The 20577-nt window shown below is 44.6% G+C and overlaps 1 protein-coding gene across 1 annotated transcript in view; it reads right to left on the reverse strand.

Annotated features, from left to right (window-relative positions):
* LOC147684908 (uromodulin-like) overlaps positions 1 to 20577 on the reverse strand; it is a 294138-nt gene that overhangs the window by 64741 nt on the left and 208820 nt on the right. The window contains exons 11-12 of the mRNA XM_086939736.1: positions 7888 to 8045; positions 5671 to 5916 (exon numbers count right to left, since the gene is read on the reverse strand). Of these exons, the coding sequence (XP_086795862.1) occupies positions 5671 to 5916; positions 7888 to 8045 (404 nt within the window). The remainder of the gene's footprint in view (positions 1 to 5670; positions 5917 to 7887; positions 8046 to 20577) is intronic.

The following is a 20577-nucleotide window of genomic DNA, read 5'->3' on the forward strand; positions in this document are numbered from 1 at the left end:
AGTTTCTGCAGCAACCACAGCACCGATACCGTCCTCCTTGCCGCCACTGACGACATCCGCTTACTACTTGACCAGGGAAACACTGCAGCACTCATCCTGCTAGACCTCTCTGCAGCCTTTGACGCCATCTCACATAGCACACTCACAGCCAGACTTCACGACACAGGGGTACAAGAAGCCACCCTCGACTGGATCCAATCCTTCCTCTCTCTCCGGCAGAACTCAGAGAATTCGACTTCCTACCTTCCTCTCCAAACCCACGGAAAACAACTGCGGAGTACCCCAAGGATCCTCACTCAGCCCCACGCTCTCCACCATCTACTTGGCAGCCATCGTCAGACAGCATGGGCTCAGCATAATTTCCTACGCAAACGACACCCAGCTCATCCTCTCACTCCCGAGGAATCCTGATGACACCAGACTCTGCTTCCAGGAGGGAATGTAGAATGTGGCAGCTCAACTCAGAGATGACCTAGGTCCTCATCCACGGACCCTGCACCCCGCCTGGGATAACAGCTGGTGGCCCACCACCCTTGGAAACCATCCCATCCCTACAGACCACCCTCCGAACCTCAGCATCATCCTCGATACCTCGCTCTCCATGAACCACCAGGTCAACGCTGACGCCTCGAGTAGTTTCAACTGCCTCCGCATCCTCCGGAAGACCTTCAAATAGATCCCGGCTGACTGCAGAAAGACAGTCACCCACGCACTCATAACCAGCAGATTGGACTACGGCAACGCCCTTTACGCCGCAATCAACATAACTCTTCTACTCAAACTCCAGACCATCAGAACGCCACAGCCAGACTCGTCCTCAGGACACCGCACCACAAACACATGACCCAACACCTTTGAACCCTCCACTGGCTCCCCATTGAGAAGAGGGTCACTTTCAAACTCCTCACCCATGCCTACAAATCTCTCAACAACATCGGACCCAAATACCTCAACGATAGAGTATCCTTCCACGTACCCAAGAGGAACCTCCTCTCCGCCGACCTCGCTCTGGCAGAAATCCCCCACATTTGCAGAAAAAGAATCGGCAGGAGAGCTTTCTCCTACATCGCAGCCAAGACCTGGAACTAGCTACCTTTGAACATCAGACGCTCCCTCACCCCGCACACATTCAGGAAGGACCTCAAGACCTGGCTCTTACACTGATCTGGAGCTGCTCCCCTCCTCCCCCAGCACCTTGAGACCCTTATGGGTGAGTAGCACGCTCTATAAAAACCCTGACTGATTGATTGTTATGTCATTTCTGCGCAATTTAAAGTTTACAGAGGCACCAGACAGGGTGCCCATTATCTCCTTGACTGTTTGCCCTGGCCATAGAACCACTGGCAGAACTTTTTTGTCAGGATGGGTGGTGCTTTGGGGTAGAGATGGAAGGTAGGGAACATATAATCTCCCTATATGCAGATTACCTCCTGCTCTACCTGGACGACAGCTGGTTGAAGCCACAAATGTGATGACCCTACAGGACGAAGTTGCCATGCATTAGCATCAACAAATCAAAAACATATCTGCTCCCCATGACGTCAGGAACCCGGAGGTCTGGGAATATCCCACAGGATCTGAATTGGTCAGCAGTGGACTTTCGATACTTGCAAATCTGAGTGTTTCAGTCCTTGGAGGACCTACACGAGGGCAATTTGGGAAACACTCTTTTGCCCACATGCATCAAGCTTTTTTGCAATCGCAAAAGGCACGAATCGCAAAATTCAGCCGTTTGCGAATGCAAAAACCTTTTTTGGGATGCATCATTTTTTTTTCAATTTTTCGCAATTGAAGAAATCGCAATTTTTTGCGATCTCTCAAATTGCGATAGCATTTAAGAAATCGCAGATTTTGCGATTTCTTAAATGCTATGCATGATTTTTTTTAATTTGCTAATTCGCAGTTAGGAAGGGGAAAATGACCATGAAGTAAACCTTCATGGTAATTTGCGAAAAGTTTCAAAAATGCAAAAAAATGCATTTTTGAAACATATATTTTACACACACACATGCCCTTGGGACATGTGTGTGAGTAAAATGTACTTACGTGACATTCCTTTGGACCCCCCCTGCACCCTTGAAATTGCATTCTCATTTTGCGATTCCTTAATTGCGAATTCGCAAAATGAGAATGCCTTTCCATTGTTTCCTATGGGCCTCTAGGCCCATAGGAATCAATGTCAAGCGATTCCTTATTTGCGATTCGCAATTAAGGAATCGCAAATAAGGAAAATGAAGAAATGGCAAAAACCTTTGCGAATTCTTAATGCATAGGAATTTGCGATTCCTAAATTGCGATTCCTTAATTTTCGCAATTTAGGAATTGCAAATTCCTAAAATGATGCATGTGGCTGTTAGATCCCTTAAATCCTGCGTTCCCTTTTGAGCTCTCTGAAGCAGCCTTTCATGGCATGCATTACGGTGTCCAAAATTGTCATGCCACTAAGAGTACTGTGTTTGTTTACTAACCTTCCAGGAAAGGAACCAGGTTCCTGGTTTCAAAAACTAGACACCCTCCTTAGGGAATTGATATAGATGGTAGACATCACAGTATCTCTTTTGAGGTCCGTTGGCACCCCAAGGACGAAGGAGGTTTAGGGCCCGGTGATTTTAAACTGGATTTTTTTAGCATCACAGCTTCAGTGGGGCGCTCAGTGGCTTGAGGTAGCACCTTGGGAAGAGCTGGGCCGGACGTAGCCATACAACCCTCACGGCACTCTGACAGTGAAACTGCTTGGCCGAGCGGTGAACATCCCGCTCCCGGAGGTACTTATGAAAGTGGCCCTGAAATGTTGGAAGCAGTGCTTACAGAGGACCGTGGGGACTGGAGCTACCATTAGTGGTACTCTCATAGAGACCCGCTCTCCATTTTCACAGATGTGCAACTAGAAGTCTGGACTGACACTTAAATAACAACGTGCGAGAATGCTATCAGCTGGGCAGTCTGATCCAGCTGGATGACCTTGTAACCAACTATGGACTACCCCCGGACCTGTTCCTGACTAATGAGGCACTGGTTCAGACTTTTGAGGACCTGTGGCTAGGAGGCTGAGAGGAACCAGAGGCACATGCTGCATTGCAACTGCTGGTTTCCATGGGCACTGCACGACATCTGGTGAGATGGTGCTATCAGGCATTATAGGGAATGGTCTGGAAACCGCTGGGAAACACTACTGGGGTTAGAGCTCACAGATTCAGAATGGAGTAAACTAACAGCTTACCCCAAGAGAGTCTCTAGAAACATGAGGCTGACGTTTACCCAATTTATTTATGCCCATATGACATTTGACCCCCCCACAGACTGCAGTTGATCTATGGAGGAGAACCTCAGGCTTGCCCCAGGTGTGCCTTCCTGGATGCAGACTTTGGCCACATGACAGGGAGGTGCCCCCTCATGTGGCCATTCTGAGAAATATTGTTACAGACTCCCCATACTGCTCTGGGCCTCGCCCTCAATTGCAACGTGGGAACCTGCTTTCTGGAATTGTTCTACAAACCCTGAAAAAGGAAAGTGGGCACCAAGTTCATAGACTTAGCCATCCTTTTTGCTAAAAGACGTAAAGCAATGATGTGCAAGTTTGCATGGACCCCTGGGGTAACGACATGGGTAAGGGATGTCATGATCTGGGCCAGGGCAGAGGAATGAGCCTTGGTCAGAGAAGATGCTCATGGCATCCACAGACGCCCATTCGCTGGACTATGGGCCAAGATATTATAGTCATGGGAATATCCAGGGGAAACACGAGAGCGAGGCAGAGGAATGGTGCACAACGGTTGAAACATCCAGAAACAACTACAGGTAACATGAGTGGGGGCACTGATACACATTGCAAGAAAACAACAGATTGCAACAACTGAGGGGGACGCTTTATGCCCCAGAGAGATAGAGTCGTGGCCAGGTGCAGACCCTGCCCCCCCCTTAAACCCCTTTAATAGCCAGTCTACCTCTCACCTGGCAATTAATCTAGGACTGAAATGCAGGTGGACCCATTCCCGTCCCTCTCCCCCACCACTATAAATCACTAAACACCCTCTTCGTTTACTTCCTTTGCGACCCCCTGTTGCAGGGATTCTGCATAAACAGATGAGTATGCACAGGATTATAGGACTTTGGTGTATAGGGACTGGGTCTTCCTACCACCTTAGTACCCACGAGCCCAGGACCGACTAGCTATAGTGTCTCACTCGCTCTCCTACTCACTCACAGAGAAGCAAATGATTCCACAACAAGCAGGAAAATGCATAGTACAAATATCATCAGCATAGCAGCTAGTCCATATATAATAAAGGGAGAAGTCATAATGAAAAGACAATAGAGAAAAGACTATAGAGCCTAACCTTCTTCCCCTTGCTAAGAATTCTTATTATTATATATTAGAAGATCTCTGGACTTTGTCAGTAGATCCCATACCTTAGCTTCTAGATGGTAGATCTACATCATAGGTGCTATCTCACTCTTCTGCCTGGAAAGGTCCCTCTCCAAGTGTGTACTTCCCATGCATGTATCCCCATAATATCAAAATGTGAGTTTCCAACAACAGCTGCATTGGTATGTTTTGTCTAGGTGGTAGGGCCGGACTAGAACAGAATAACAAGGGGCATTGTTTATCGACCTTGCTCATAATGTTCAGAATAAATTCCAGGAACATACAGATAACAAACACAGCAGACAGTTCTCATGTGTAAGTCACGAACAAAGTTGTTTGTAAAAATAAAGACATCTAGTAACGTGCGCAAAGCTGTATAGTGGCTGCAGGGCTCATGCTAACTTAGTGATGTCGACAATGTCCCCAACGGCCATGTGACACAACTGATAATAAGAAATTGATTCTATGGATAGATCCCCCAGAGAGAACTTGTCTTATTGTTTGCTCTTTTCTTGCTTGGAAGTTTTAAGGTAATGGCCATTGCAGACTCCCCTAGTGAAAACCTTACATATTATCATAAGTAACACTAAGGACTAGACATGATTATAACATCCCTGAAAACAGAGGATGACGATGATCGGCTTGATATTGCTATTGCAATCATGAGAACCTATGTACTACTGGATACCCGCTGTACTGTATGGGAAACGCTTCATGATAAACTGCTAATGTGAGGCTGGGCATGCTTTTCGGGGTTTCTAGGACAGGGCCAGAAGAGCCCATAGCTTCAATGTTGAATGCTTCTGTTACCCGTTTACATCTGACATGATACTGCCCTTTTATAACTCTGTCTATTACATTGAAATTCTGTTGTATAGATGACTTTAAAAAAACAAAAAAACTTGTAGTTTGGGTGTAAGTGTCATTAGTGACAGATGCATACATTAAGCACTTTGTAATCAACCTAAAGTTCTCCTATAAATGCACACACTTACTTTATCTAGGTATTGTGGTATTTGTTGCACTAGTGTTCAGTAGATGTCCAAGAAATAATTATCGTAGTAGTAATTTTAGACCCAAAATTAGCAAACAAAGAAGTAGATCAAAATCTAAGTGGTACAAAATTACAACAGAAAGACTCAACAAATAACACCGTTCAGTCAAACCTCAGAATCACTAAATAATTAAATGTATCCATCCACTGGTCTGTGTCAAATACACATTTAGGTTACCAAAACTCTGAAATAGTTCCAAAAGATTAGGACACGTATACAAAAAACAGGAAAGTAGGGATATTTTCCTACCTGTTTGTAATAATGGAATATTTGTTCGAATCTTGGGGATTGCTTGATGGCGTTGCATAACAGTCCTTCATCAGCAGATTGAACCGGGATGTATCCCCTCCAGTAATCATCAATCCAACGTACAGCATACTCTTTGTGGACAACTTGATTACGGAGCCTTCATATGGGGAACTGAATGATGCATCAGTGTAGGCGGCCATCTTTAAGGTAAATCTCCCAGTAGTTCCTACATTGATGTCCAATATGCTGCAAGCAACACATTCAAAAAGAAAAATGGGATTCATGACAAAAGTTAATTGTATTGCATCATATATCAAACACTGATATAGACTAGAAGTTGTATCCATGCTACATTTTGTGGCTAACCACTGACTATATAACTTACTTCTGTTGAGATTCATTGTATGTATATTCCGGAAGTCTGGGGTAAATCTAGACCTCCTGGCCCAACTTTGGTCACTTCAGAATTCGACAGTGTGAGGCTAAAAAACATGCCATCTATACTTCATTCAGGTTTGGTCTCCTTCGTGGATTTGTGAGGGCACGGGTGTATTTAAATAAGACAGATATGTCTATTGAGCAGAGCATTAAACAGGGACAATTCTTTTTTATGTACAAAAGCTTAGTCCATTCAGTATCAGGTGCAGACCTGAATTGTTACCGTCTGAATAAACAAATGAACTTGCACATGAGACTGAACTAAAATACTAATAAGCAAGACAATTCCAGGTCTGTCAGATGCTTTTGTGGGGTTTGGGTCCACAACACCATGCGGGGCCCCTGACTGGTGCAAAAACAACAGTTGATGGACAGCATGCAGAACAATGTCATACATTCACCCCAGTACAGAGATCTAGGCATAAATCCATCGTTTTTTTGCTCACCATGCCATTCCAGTTTGAACCCAGTCATATGCATATCAGTCTTGACCCTATGCCTCATGGGAACAGTCCAGCCCGAACTGCCAAGCCATGTCCTCCCTGGACTGGAAACAAGCATCCTAGGACCAGTTTTGGGGTTTCACCCCTCTTCAGCCAGGATAGCTTGATTCCAGTGCCATGGAGAGCACGGTACCCATGTCTAGGCATACCTGTCCCACTCGGGATGATAAATGCAAAAACAACAGTTGATGGACAGAATGCAGAACAATTTAATGCATTCACCCCAGTACAGAGATCCGGGCCTAAATCCATCGTTTTTTGCTCACCATGCCTTTCCAGTTTGAACCCAGCCATATTCAAATCAGTCTTGACCCAGTGCCTCATGAGAACAGTCCAGCCCGAACTGCCAAGGTCATGCCCCTGACTGATGCATGAGGACCGCGTTCTAAAAGTGAAACTGTTATTGAACATGTTTTTAGGAAGTGTCAGTATATGCTGCCATCCAATGGAGGCTGCAGTTACCTACCTCGTCATCTATATATCACAGCAGCAGTTTAGACTGGTTTTGTGACATATAAATCCATGTTGCAGTGGCAGAGTGGAGCCTTGCAAAGAGTGGACCTGGGACAAACAGACCCTACTGCTTCCCCCTTGCGACGTCCATGGACAAAATGAACCAATTGCGTTTGTCTGTGATGAGTCTCTGCTTTGAAAAAACATGGCATTCCATAGTCTACTGTCTGTCACTATGAAGATACTGATGCAGCTGCTTTTTTTTTTAACCCAAACCAGGACTGTTATTTTAGGACTAAAATGCACGAAAAAATATTAGTGGCGGGATTTTTAGGGGTAAGCACATTGTGACAAAAAATGAAAATCAGAAGTGTTCTAATGTCAGCCCCCGGGTGATCTAGGCACTGATAACCAACACACATATTTTGCTGCATAGTTTTAATTATTATTATTATTATTTTATTTCATCAGTGTGTGTTTCCTGGGACATGTGATATTCAGTAATCAATTTGCTTAGCTATAGGATATAGAGCAATGTTCTCTCCCCGTTTCTCTTTAGACAACAGATAATTAAGCAAACTTGTATTACTTTTCTCTTGACCTCTTGTGCTTTCCCATGGCTTTCTGAATCTTCAAACTCAGAGCACAAGAAGAAATTCAGACAAGTGGCAAGGGGTTGCTCAGCACTGGTGATGTATTGCACACATATGCAGACACATGGTAAAATGTTATTTTTTCCGATCTGTGTTTTTTCATTTATTATTACGAGAGAAAGTCATGCACAGGTTAGTAAAGCATTATGTTCATAGATAGAGTTCCATACCTGGTTATGGGTTCAAAAGCGACATCCAGGCTGATCAGCATGTCCATGGGGTAAGAGCAGTTGAAATTGACCCTGACTTCCTGGTCCCTAATAATTATCCCACTCGTATCGGATGTTAAGAAAACTGTATTTATGTAGGTGGCATACGTTTCATTTTTCTAAGAGAAAGAGATAGCAGTTAGAAATTCACCGCATAGGAATTATTCAAAAATACATGCGTACCATACCAGAAAATAACAGCTGTTTGTCAGGTAATTGAGGCTGTCAATAGTAAGTGTGTTGTGTATCTGGGTCTTTTCTGACAATATTGATGCTGAACAGGGCAGTCTCAAAGTGTTCCAAAGCCAGATGCATCCTCCCAGGGCCGGACTGGCCCTAGCAGGCACCAGGCATTTCCCCGGTGGACCGCCAGGGTGGGGGCTGGTTTTGGGCCCTTGGGATGCCATTTTTGTTACAGGGACGGTATTGCAGCATAGCTGCAAAATCGGCCCCTGTAACAAAGTCGTCCGTAACAGGTCCTGGCAAACAGCTCAGCTTAGCGCGAATATCTCCAAAAGTTGGTAATAGAAGGTAGCGATGTTAGGGACTGTTTCCAGTCGCTAACATCTTGGCACGCCACTTTGCATGTCATTAGTGATTAGTGATAAGTATCACTGACATGCAAAGCGGGGCCCAAGATGGTCGCTATCTCCTTTTAGCTGTCACTAACTGGTGTTAGCGACAGATTGGTAATAGGGAAATAATTTTATCTCCGCTTTCATGGCTTTTAAAGCCAAAAAAGCGGAGATAAACCCCCTTGATAATATGCCCCACGATTCCTTGGGGGTTTCAGCTGACAGGGCTTGGTATTGTGTTACATGGTAATTTTTCCATGAAACGTCAGAGGGTCGATGCAGGGGTTCTAGAAGAGGTGATAAACCATTTAAGCCTCATGAACAAGCGCATGGTCTTTTAAAGATTTGTGAAGTACTCGGGGCGGCGGTGTGTGTGTGCCCTCTTTCAGGAGCGGGCGGGGGGGCACTGCCAGCAACTTGCCAGGTCAGGTAGTGTTCAACACGTGCATCACCCTTTCTCTGCCTGCTATTGCGCTCCATGCTTTGGAAAGGTAAGAAAAAGAACGTGCATTTGAGTTTGAAATGTCCGATCCTGCAGCAGCACACTTCCAAAGCCCACACATGACAATAACCCGATTCAAGGCCCCATTCACCCGTTTTTTAAAAAATAGATAACACTCCAACAAAGTAAGGTTATAAAACTTTATTAACTACTAACTTTAACGAACGGAACAAAAACTAAAAACATTTAAACATTTCTCAACACAAAAAGCAACAATGGTTAGAAGCTGTCTTTTGTGCGAATAGTCCCAAGGCAGCACAACGTGCAGAGTTCTGGACGGCACCCAGGTGATGTCGCCTGGGTGCCGCACTGGTTTAGGGATCCTACAATGCTGCTCCGAAAATTGGCGTGGGGCGTCCCGGGTGGGGCGGGGGGAGGCCTCGTCAGTAGCGGTCTGTTGTGCGAATAGTCCCAAGGCAGCACAACGTGCAGAGTTCTGGACGGCACCCAGGTGATGTCGCCTGGGTGCCGCACTGGTTTAGGGATCCTACAATGCAGCACAGAAAAACAGCGTGGGGCGTCCCGGGTGGTGCGGGGGGAGGCCTCGTCAGTAGCGGTCTGTGTCCAGTGTCACATGGCTGACACAACATGTACGACAGGCACCCAGGTGATGTCCAGTAAACTGCCGCACTGGTTTTGGTATCCTACAATGCTGCTCCGAAAATTGGCGTGCGGCGGCCCGGGGGGGGGCGTGGGGGAGCCGGCGTGAACGGGCCTCCCCAGGTGGCGGCCATCTAGCTGAGTTGCGCTCGCTCTTGCGGCCACAGCGTCTCGCTCACCATGTTGTTGAGTTGCTCCCACTCTTGCAGTGCAGCGATAGGCGGCTGCCATATGGCTCTTAAAATGGCGGACAGCTCCTCTGTTTTAGGCCTGGTCCACTGAAATGGTCCTGGGACACTTTGGAACTCGGACGCTTGCCTGCTAGGGCTTGGGCTCCATTCTCGAAAAGCGTCCCCTCAGCCGTGAAGATTGTATAAAAGTCTTGGGGGCCCCCGACTCCCGCAGGCTTCCGGTGGGGAGCGGCTGCCATGATTGCTCGCGGAATGACCACGACGGAGCCACGAGATGGTGGTGCTCTCATGCTGACGCCAGCTTCAGTCTGAATGATCCAGAAACAAGGTGGGGCTTTCATCGTTTGGGAAAAAAAAATGTTCTAAACCAATGAAAAGTGTTATTTTTAGGTCATATGACCAAGCCTTCCATCTTTAGGAAACCAAAAGTAAAATGAACCAATGAAAAGTTTTATAAACAAGTCACATGACCTGTTATGCGGCATAGGGCTACAAAAAGCGTAGAAAATCCGTTGGCACGTGAGGCGGCGTCAGTAGCGGACCGATGTGCGAATAGGCCGAAGGCAGCACAACGGGCCGAGATCCGGATGGTACCGAGGTGGTGTCCAGCAAATTGCCGCACTGGTGTGGCCATCCTACAATGCTGCGCCGAAAGACGGCGTGTCCAGCTGAATTGCGGTCACTGTTGCGGTACAGTGACTCGAACGCGCCGAGATCCGGATGGCACCGAGGTGGTGTCCAGCAAATTGCCGCACTGGTGTGGCCATCCTACAATGCTGCGCCGAAAGACGGCGTGTCCAGCTGAATTGCGGTCACTGTTGCGGTACAGTGACTCGAACGCGCCGAGATCCGGATGGCACCGAGGTGGTGTCCAGCAAATTGCCGCACTGGTGTGGCCATCCTACAATGCTGCGCCGAAAGACGGCGTGTCCAGCTGAATTGCGGTCACTGTTGCGGTACAGTGACTCGAACGCGCCGAGATCCGGATGGCACCGAGGTGGTGTCCAGCAAATTGCCGCACTGGTGTGGCCATCCTACAATGCTGCGCCGAAAGACGGCGTGTCCAGCTGAGTTGCGGTCACTGTTGCGGTACAGTGAGTCGAACGCGCCGAGATCTGGATGGCCCCGATGTTGTGTCCAGCAAGTTGCCGCACTGGTGTGGCCATCCTACAATGCTGCGCCGAAAGTCGGCGTGGGGTGCCCCGTTGGCTTATGAGGTGATGTCAGTAGTGGACCGATGTGTGAATAGGTCGGAACCAGCACAAGGCGCCAAGATCTGAATGGCAAGTCCTGGATGTTGAGTGCCTCAGTTGAGAGTTCTGAGCAGTGCTTGCAAGACTGTCTGAAGCTTATTTGCACCTGCTGCAGCTTCACTAGGTCCGGCGGAACTTTTTGCCTTTTCCTTTCTGCTTCTTTTCCTACAATGCGTTTCATCTGAAGACACGACCAGGTCCCTGAATGTGTGCAGGGGGACGCTATTGATTGAATGAAAATGGCGGCTTGACACAAAGCTGACTCAAGCGTTACTGTTGGTGCTATACAGACAAAAATTGGTTTTCAGTTTGTACATTCTTCAGGTTTTTTTTTTCCATCCAAGTCTGATTGAGAGTTTGTAGAAAAATGGCTTCAGATTTTCCACATACTACTCTTCAACATTCTTCCTAAATGTAACAATGTGAAACTCACTAGGAGAACGGCTGTTTCTGTTTCCTTTCAAAATGCTGCCACCAATATTTTCTGAATGGAAGACACCATCTTGTAGCATAAAGGGCCGAAAGGGGTTCTGGTCTGGCCGATGGTTGGTGGAGACATTTTGACTATATCTTGGACCTGCTCGGCCTCGCCCAAAATGGCGCCGGTATAAATGGGACTCGTAACTCCTTGCCCGCAAATGTATATCTAGAAAATGTTATTGTAAGTGGCCCTGTCGTATTTTAATTACAAAATGTACGTCCACCGATTCCGCAACTGTTAGACACCTTTGTTCTTGTCACCTAATGGCCCGCTCGTTACGTTCTTCTACAGTGTAAATGTCTCCTCATCATATACGATTTCAGTTTGCTCCGTGGCCGGCCCACGTGGTTATAGGCCCGTATTTGTATACTGACATTTTCACAATAAAGGTTTTTAAAACAAAACACGGTAGTAGTATTTACATTTGTAAAGTTTTTACTTTTAGTGACTGTTTTCGAATCAGTAAAAGGCAAGTGAAATAAAGCAGTCCAATTACATGACGGATAAAAGGTATAATATGTAGGAACGCAGTAAAGATAAATGGTCAAGGGCAGTTGTGTTTTTCATGTCTGCAACATAAAGTTATCGATAAGAATCTGATAATCAGGCGTATCGGCGACTAAGACAGCAGGCCGAATCTCTTTTACTCAACGGCTCCGTCATGGAAGGAAGAAACGCCCTTTTTCTCGAAAAAGGAATATATTTTACTTGCAAGACAGTTGTAAATTTTCCGGGAAAGTACATTAGCCTGGAATATTATAACATATGTTTGAAAAAAAAATATTGTTCGAAAATAATAAAAAGCGTAATTTTTAGGTCATATGACCAAGCTTTTCATCATTAAATTAACAAAAGTAAAATGAACCAATGAAAAGTTTTATTAACAAGTCACATGACCTGTTATGCTTACGTTACGCGCTGCGCGCCGCGCCTCGGATCACTTCCGGGTGCGCTAACGCGGCGTGTCATAAAACGCATTACGCGACAACGTAGGTCAAGAATATAGTCTAAATGTCTCCACCAACCAGCGTTCAGAACACAACCCCTTTCAGCAGTCCAAAAAGTTCTGTTAAATGACAACAGAGGGGACAGGCAACAAGAACCATCAGTCAAAGAGGGGAGGGCAAGTTCTTCTCTTCCGGGTCATGTTGGGGCGCTACCGGAACTGATCGAATTGGTAGTCTATAGTGTTTCTGGATGTTTCAGACTAAAGCTGGCGTCAGCATGAGACCACTACCATCTCGTAGCTCCGTCGTGGCCATTCCACGAGCAATCATGGCAGCCGCTCCCCACCAGAAGCCTGCGGGAGTCTGAGGCCCCCAAGACTTTTGTAGAATCTTCACGGCTGAGGGGACGCTTTTCGAGAATGGGACCCAAGCCCTAGCAGACAAGCGTCCGAGTTCCAAGGTGTCCCAGGGCCATTTTAGTGGACCAGGCCCAAAACCGAAGAGCCGGCCGCCATTTTGAGAGTCCTGTGGCAGCCGCCTATCGCTGCACCGCAAGAGCGGGAGCAACTCAACTACATGATGAGCGAGACGCTGTAGTCGCAAGAGCGGGCGGTAAACAGCTGAATGGCGGAAGAGGCACAGTGTAGCAAAAGCGGGCGGAATGGCAACTAAAACGATAAAGGGGCGCCCCACTACAGCTTGTCTTCAGGTCAAACGGATTGTGGGACAAGGTCCAGAATTGAAGAGTCATCAAAAGGCAAAAAGTTCCGCCGGACCCCGGGAGCCGGCCGCCTATGTCGGGGGCGATCTCAGGCTACACCAGTGCTATAAGACTTGGGGAGGGTGTCGGAGCCAAGCGTCTTCTCCGAGTCCATGGCCATCACACCGCCCCTCAGGGGCCTCCGTCAAGCTGTTTAGGAAGGTAACATATCACATTGTTTTCTAATGCAGTCAGGTCCACAAACGACACTCACTTACTTTGAGAATAGTGAAGCTGCAGTAGGTGGAAATAAGCTTCAGACAGTGTTACAAGCAGTGCTCAGAACTCTTAACTATGGCACCCAACATCCAGAACTTATGCTATTTGAGAATGGTAGTGACCTCGAAGCATCTCAGGGACCAAAACCATTAACGTACTTTCACGTATGAAAATCTTACTTGGGGAGGGGGCAGGAGCGAAGCGCCCCCTCCCAGTCAGCGCCACCACACCGTATGTTGAAAATCTGAAGCCATCGTTCTACAAAGTCAACCAAACTTGGATTGAAAAATCTAGAAAAATGTACAAACTGAAAACCAGTTTTGGTCTGCATAGCATCAGTAGCAACGCTTGAGTCAGCTTTGTGTCAAGCCGCCATTTTGATTCAACAAAGCACAGGCATTGAAAAAGGCTGAAATTCAGAACTCTAAACTATGGCACCCAACATCCAGGAGCTTGCCATCCGGATCTTGGAGCCTTGTGCTGTTTTCGATCTATTCACACATCGGTCCACTACTGACATCATCTTATAAACCAACGTTATGTAAATAGTTTTTTAATAAAATGTTTTACCCTGTTTCTTTGCTGGTGTGTTGTCTATATTTTTAATATTTGCATAGGGTTTGTCGTTATTTTGTGCGGGATGGGTGATGGAGCCGAGCTGTCTTGTAGCCCTCATGGTGTGGAGCTCAGTTCATCTCACTATTTTCGTATTTCTCATGAAGGGTTGTTCCTAATATTTCTATTTTAGCGAGGTCAAAAAGAGATCCAATTAGTGGCCTACTGATTTTGCTCGATTACTTTTATTTTTTTACACGATTTTTCACTATCTGCAAAGACTAAACAGAGTATTGCGACTTTGTGCTTGTTTGTAAATAGAGAATGATCCAAAGAGAACCAATTCTAAAACAGTAAATGCTTGGACAACAATCAATCAAATGGAGAGACAAGGAGGCACGACGGATTACAACGGGGGTAAAGGCCTGCGTTAACTACCCTTCAGTATCTGCAAAGAGAGAGTACTACTAAGACAAAAGAGGGGAGGGGGGGGGGGGGGTGCAGCGTTCAAAGCACATCAGCGTGCATAAATACGAAAATGTTTTTATCTATCACGTACTTGACATTTTAAAGCTTTTCATATTTGCTATTAAAAAACCAATGAAATTCACAGAAAAAACCATAGGTTATAGTGGATATATAGTTAGGAATTTGCATTTACAAAACCTTGAAAATTCAATGAAAAAACCATTGGTTTTAGGCCATATATAGTTAGGAATTAGCATTTACAAAACCTTATTTTACTCGCATAAAACCATTGAAATTCCATATATAGTTAGAAGCGCTAACTATATATCGCGCACCCGCAATCCACTGCTGATGATGTCACATATTACATCATTCATGACATGGTCAGTGACATCACTGATGACATCACTGATGACATCTCAAATGACATCACTGATGACAACTCAAATGACATCACTGATGACATCTCAAATGACATCACTGATGACATCACTGATGACAACTCAAATGACATCACTGATGACATCTCATTTGTCATCACTGATCACATCACTCATGTGATAATACAATGAACCTCTTCAGACTCTAATATAACCTTACATACACTCAGTATAAACAGACACTCACAGACTGTCACTCATCCATGGAGTTACTCACACACCTAGTCAGTCATGCAAAGAATCAATCACACCTCCATTTCCTCAACTATAAAGTTATACACATCTTACTTATTCAAACATATAATAACACATATTTATTCTCTTATATAATCCCTGATACAAGCTCACAGTGATCGATACAGCCACTCACACATTCACTGGCTCTTATGTTCAGTTATTTATATATCTCAACTCTCACATGTATTGTGTTTTACATACGTACTTACTTGCACATGTAGCAATGAGAAATCCATTCACTCACCAACACACCCATGCATAGTCAACCGCCCATATAGCTGTTTCCACATGCACTCTTGAACTCATACTCCTAGTGAATCAACTGCTTACACATCTATGCACAGAGTCTCGCACCTCCCAGCCACCCACACACACACTCAGCCTCCCATTCAAATACTTGGGCAACCAATCAATAACCCATATGGCCACTCCTATAGCTACTGATCAACACATGCAGTAGCTTACACAACAACAAACATACTGATGCACAAATTAAGACAGTTTAGTCACTAACCCATGCACTCAGTGAGACACATTTAATCACTCACTCATACAGTCAGTCATGCACCTACTAAATTCTTCATCCAGACACTTATACATCCACTCATTCTTCAATATGTGAAACATATTTAAACTTTACAGACACATACAATCACTGGATGTTGTGATCAGTGATGTCATCAGTGATGTCATTTGAGATGTCATCAGTGATGTCATCAGTGATGTCACTGACCATGTCATGAATGATGTAATATGTGACATCATCAGCAGTGGATTGCGGGTGCGCGATATATAGTTAGCGCTTCTAACTATATATGGAATTTCAATGGTTTTATGCGAGTAAAATAAGGTTTTGTAAATGCTAATTCCTAACTATATATGGCCTAAAACCAATGGTTTTTTCATTGAATTTTCAAGGTTTTGTAAATGCAAATTCCTAACTATATATCCACTATAACCTATGGTTTTTTCTGTGAATATATATATATATATATATATCAAAGCTCCAAGGATCCTGAGAATACCCAGCCGGGTTACAGGAAAGAAAAGCACTCGCAAGCACGGCACAGCTCGTTTCACAGGGCAGATTTATTGAAGACAGACGCGTTTCGGGAGAGCCCTCCCTTTCTCAATGGTTTCATCTTACAAGACGGGCGCAGCGCCATTATGAATGTTTACGAAATAATACGAAAACAAACAAAGGACTGATACTTTTTCGCAGCAAGGGGCGCCATCTTAAAATGTACAGATTTGACATCTATTATACTGTATTGCTGATGAGTAAACCACAAACAAAATAATGCTGTGTATCGGCTACCTTATTGTCATAAAGAAAAACCCTAATACTATTAACATATAGTATATCACAAGGCTAAGACAATAACAAAATGTTGGAAACTAACCAACCTACGACATGAACACAGTGTTTACAATGTGATCAGGTCGGATAAATCTTGCCGTGGATCGGCAATTGCAGCCCCTGAGTGGACTGCAGATCATACAATGTGGTTAACTATTCAAGCAAATCCTCTAGTACAATCTCAGTGGTGATGAAAGCATCCATCACACAACAGAAACAAAGAACAAAAACAAAAAACACTCAGAACAATTCCAGAAAATATTAGCACAAATAAACAGATTGTCAAGTCGATGTTGGAAACTCAGTACTCAACTTGACGAGAAATCATTGCACAATACTACATATGTTTTTAACCCAAATGTGAGGCCAGTTCTTCTCCCATATTTAAGCCTCCAGGTGCTTTAGTCTCTAGGTCGATGATGTACCGGGACTCAAGTCTCCTGAGTGCAAGCAGTCTATTGCCTCCTCTAGGATTTTCTTCGACTTGGTCCAGGCAAAAATACCTGAGAAGGTTTCTATCACTGTTGTGTTTTAAGGAGAAATGTCGGGCCACTGGATATGTAAAGTCCTTATTCACAATGGCCCGCATGTGTTCCAATATTCTCAACTTAACAGGATTGATAGTACTCCCAACATACCGTGACTGACAGGGACACATTAAGCAATAGACAACAAAGTCAGAATGACATGACATGAACTTTGTTATTCTCCTACCATCCTTTTTACCCGGGACTTGGTATGTTAAAGTCCTTCTGCTTGAAGCACAGGCTTTGCATTTTCCACAAGGAAAAAAGCCTTTGGTGTCTTTCAGGGTTCCTAGTGATTTTTTCATAGGAGGTAGGTAGCTATGAACCATTTGATCTCTAAGGGATCTGGCCTTTCTGAATGTGATAAATGGGGTGTTTACATATATATATATGTAAATGGGAAGATGGCCGCGTGGCCCCCCTCCCAAGGCCAATTTCGGCCCCAGGGACCCCATCCCTGGAGCATGGCAATAACTTTTTTCTTATTTTTAAATCTAGGAGGGGGGCTGCGTGGCCCCCCTCCGGAGGCCTCTATTATTAGCCCCAGGGACCCCATGCCCCGGAGCTGTGCCTCTTATATTTATTTATTTTTTGATGGAGGGGGGCCACGTGGACCCCCTTCTAGGCCACTCTGGCCCCGGGGACACCATCCCCCTGGGCCTGGCCCTCCTTTTTAATTTTTTTGGGAGGGGGGACATGTGGCCCCCCTCCTCAGGCCAAAATATGGCCCGGGACCCCATCCCACGGGGCCGGCCCTCTCCTTTGGGGACCGTACGGGGAGCCCCAATGCCCCCATAGTCCCTGACGGCTCCCCACATTCTGTGGGAGCCGGCATTCCTTTCCAACAAGGGGAGCTGCTGACATGCAGCTCCCTGTGTGGAAAGGCAATTTGGTGTGGATTTTGAAAGCGAGAGCAGGTTTCCTGCTCTCTCTTTCAAAACCTAAACCACAGTTTGCTATGACAGGGCGTGAGCTGTATGGCTCCCACCCTGTCATAGCAAACAGCAGTGTCCCGGTGGTGGGCACCCCGGGACACTGCAGGAGCTGGCCCTGGGGGTGGCGCTCCCCAGGGCCATCACAGGCTCTAGGAGGATGGATGTGCGGCCCCCTCTGATTACATGCACAGCCCCGGGGAGATGGTGGTCCCCAGGGCTTGGGGTCCATCATGTGAGAATATCTGTATCAATTTGTCAGTTGTTATGTAAACTGCTGCACTAGTTGGTTACTAGCTATGTGAAAGTCTATATTAGTTATTGCTTAGTTAACTGAGTATTTGCATGGGAGAGTGATTGTGTGGGTGGTTCCGTGGGGGGGGGTGTGACTGCCCAAAGATGTATGAATAGTTGATTTAGTAGGTATATGACGTTAAGACTACATGTTATAACAGTTTTTTGGGTGAGTGAATATCTTTATGCGTGTGGTGATAAACAAATCTATCCCTCAATGGTACATGTCCAACAAACTAGAAAAATAAAAGGCAGTGTATGTGACAGTTGTATACAAATAAGTACACATAAGAGTCAGTGATTGTATGAGTGACTGTATGGATAATTGTATACTTTTAATAATGATTTTCTAACACAATAAGTATGAGTTACTATCTATATGAATAAATGAAGTGGTGTTTGTATAAGTGTGTAGCTGAGTAAATGTAAGTATGATCCTTTGTTTGCATAATAGAGTAGAATAAGATGTGTGCTGGTATGTAATGTCGATATAGGTGTATAAGTATATTTGATAGTGCTCTATTGATCATTGACAGCATGTATGAGTGAATCTATAGGTAAGTGATTAGATGTGTGTGTAGATCTAGGAATCACTGAGTGAGTTTTTAGAAACTTGTATCGGTGTGCCAATCAATTCAAATATTGTACTCTGTATTTTACAGTGAGTAATGAAAGGGTATACTAGTGTATGATGAGGTGTATCTGATTGTCACGTGGATGATGTCATCAGTGATGTCATTTGAGATGTCATCAGTGATGTCACTGACCATGTCATGAATGATGCAATATGTGACTTCATCAGCAGTGGATTGCGGGCGCACAAGTTATAGTTAGTAGAACTAACTATAACGGAGGAATTTCAATGGTTTTGTACGAGTGAAATGTCCAGCTAACTATAACACCCCTGAAACCTATAGTTTTTTTCAGTGAATTTTTAAGTTTTTTTAAATGCTAATTCCTAACTATAACATGTCTGAAACCTATGGTTTTTTCGATGAATTTCAAAGGTTTTGTAAATGACAATTTTTAAATGTATTAATTGTTATATATATTTTTTTATACTGATTTGCTACATTTTTTAAAACTATTTATTTTTAGATATTTTATTTTTTAAATTACATTTTAATTACATTGTACATTGCTTTACAAAATATACTTTCTGAGAATAAATTACTTTACTTTAACTACTTTTCAAATAGGCAATAGACTTGTAAGTACAGTAGTTACAGTTGTTGCAATGGGCAACACAGTTTCAAACACTATGCAACATTGAGCTCAATGTGAATTTCTAATTAAATGTAATTAGTTACTTTAGGGATAACTTTTCTAACCACATGACTGGATACTAGATTCAGTCCTGGGACATCTCCTGTAAACAGTTGAGTAACACACTTAGTACAATTTTAGTTACAGTAGTGATTTTTAAGGAATATTATTGTATTTTAAAAGTTGACAGAAATCTTTTCACATAGAATCACCAATGTTATCCTATGGGAGGAAATACACTTAGCAGGTAAGTAGTGTTATTGTTACTTTTTCTTACTCAGTGGTGGATCTCCTGTAAACAGTTGAAAGAATGCGTATAAGTCATACAGGCAATTTTTAAGGAATATTTGTAGTTTGTGAAAATAGACATTTAGAAACTTTTCTAGTAAAAACCAGACAATGGATTCCTATGGCAGTAAAATTCAAGTTACTGGTAAGTACGGTTAAAATTACTTTTCAGGATCAGTACTGAGCTCAAACATGCAACACTGAAGTCTCTCCTGATAAGAGGTGAGTAAATCGGAATTCGTAGTTTGGCTGATTTCACTTCGGTCCAGTATGTATAGAGCCACTTTCGTACACCATCCCCTCCCTTAACCACTGTGCAAATACGCCCTCTACCGCGTTTTAAGTTGGGGAAATAATTCCCCTTCAATCCTGAGGGTCCCTAGAGTCCAACTAGCTCACTAGGTACATCCAGTAAGTGCCGCAGAGCTGCATAGCAGAGAGATGTAAAAAGGGGCACGGCCTGCACCACCTCTCTGCAACGCAGCGCAGTGGAGCTTCCTGGAAGCACCTGGTGGGCTACTTGGCCACCATGGTCCCTCAGGATTGAAGGGGAATTTTTTTCCCAACTTAAAACGTGCCAAAGGGCGTGTTTGCACTCATCACCTCAGGCCCGTCCCCTCTTTTCACCACTGTGTGAACGCACCCTGTGGTCATTCTAAGTTGAGAGGTTAAGTCCCCTTGAATCCTAAGGGTCTCTAAGGTCAAATTAGCCCACTTGGTACCTCCAATGAGCACCACAGAGCAGTGTTACAGAGA

The sequence above is a fragment of the Lissotriton vulgaris genome, chromosome 10, assembly GCF_964263255.1.
Source record: "Lissotriton vulgaris chromosome 10, aLisVul1.2, whole genome shotgun sequence".
Lineage (NCBI taxonomy): Eukaryota > Metazoa > Chordata > Amphibia > Caudata > Salamandridae > Lissotriton > Lissotriton vulgaris.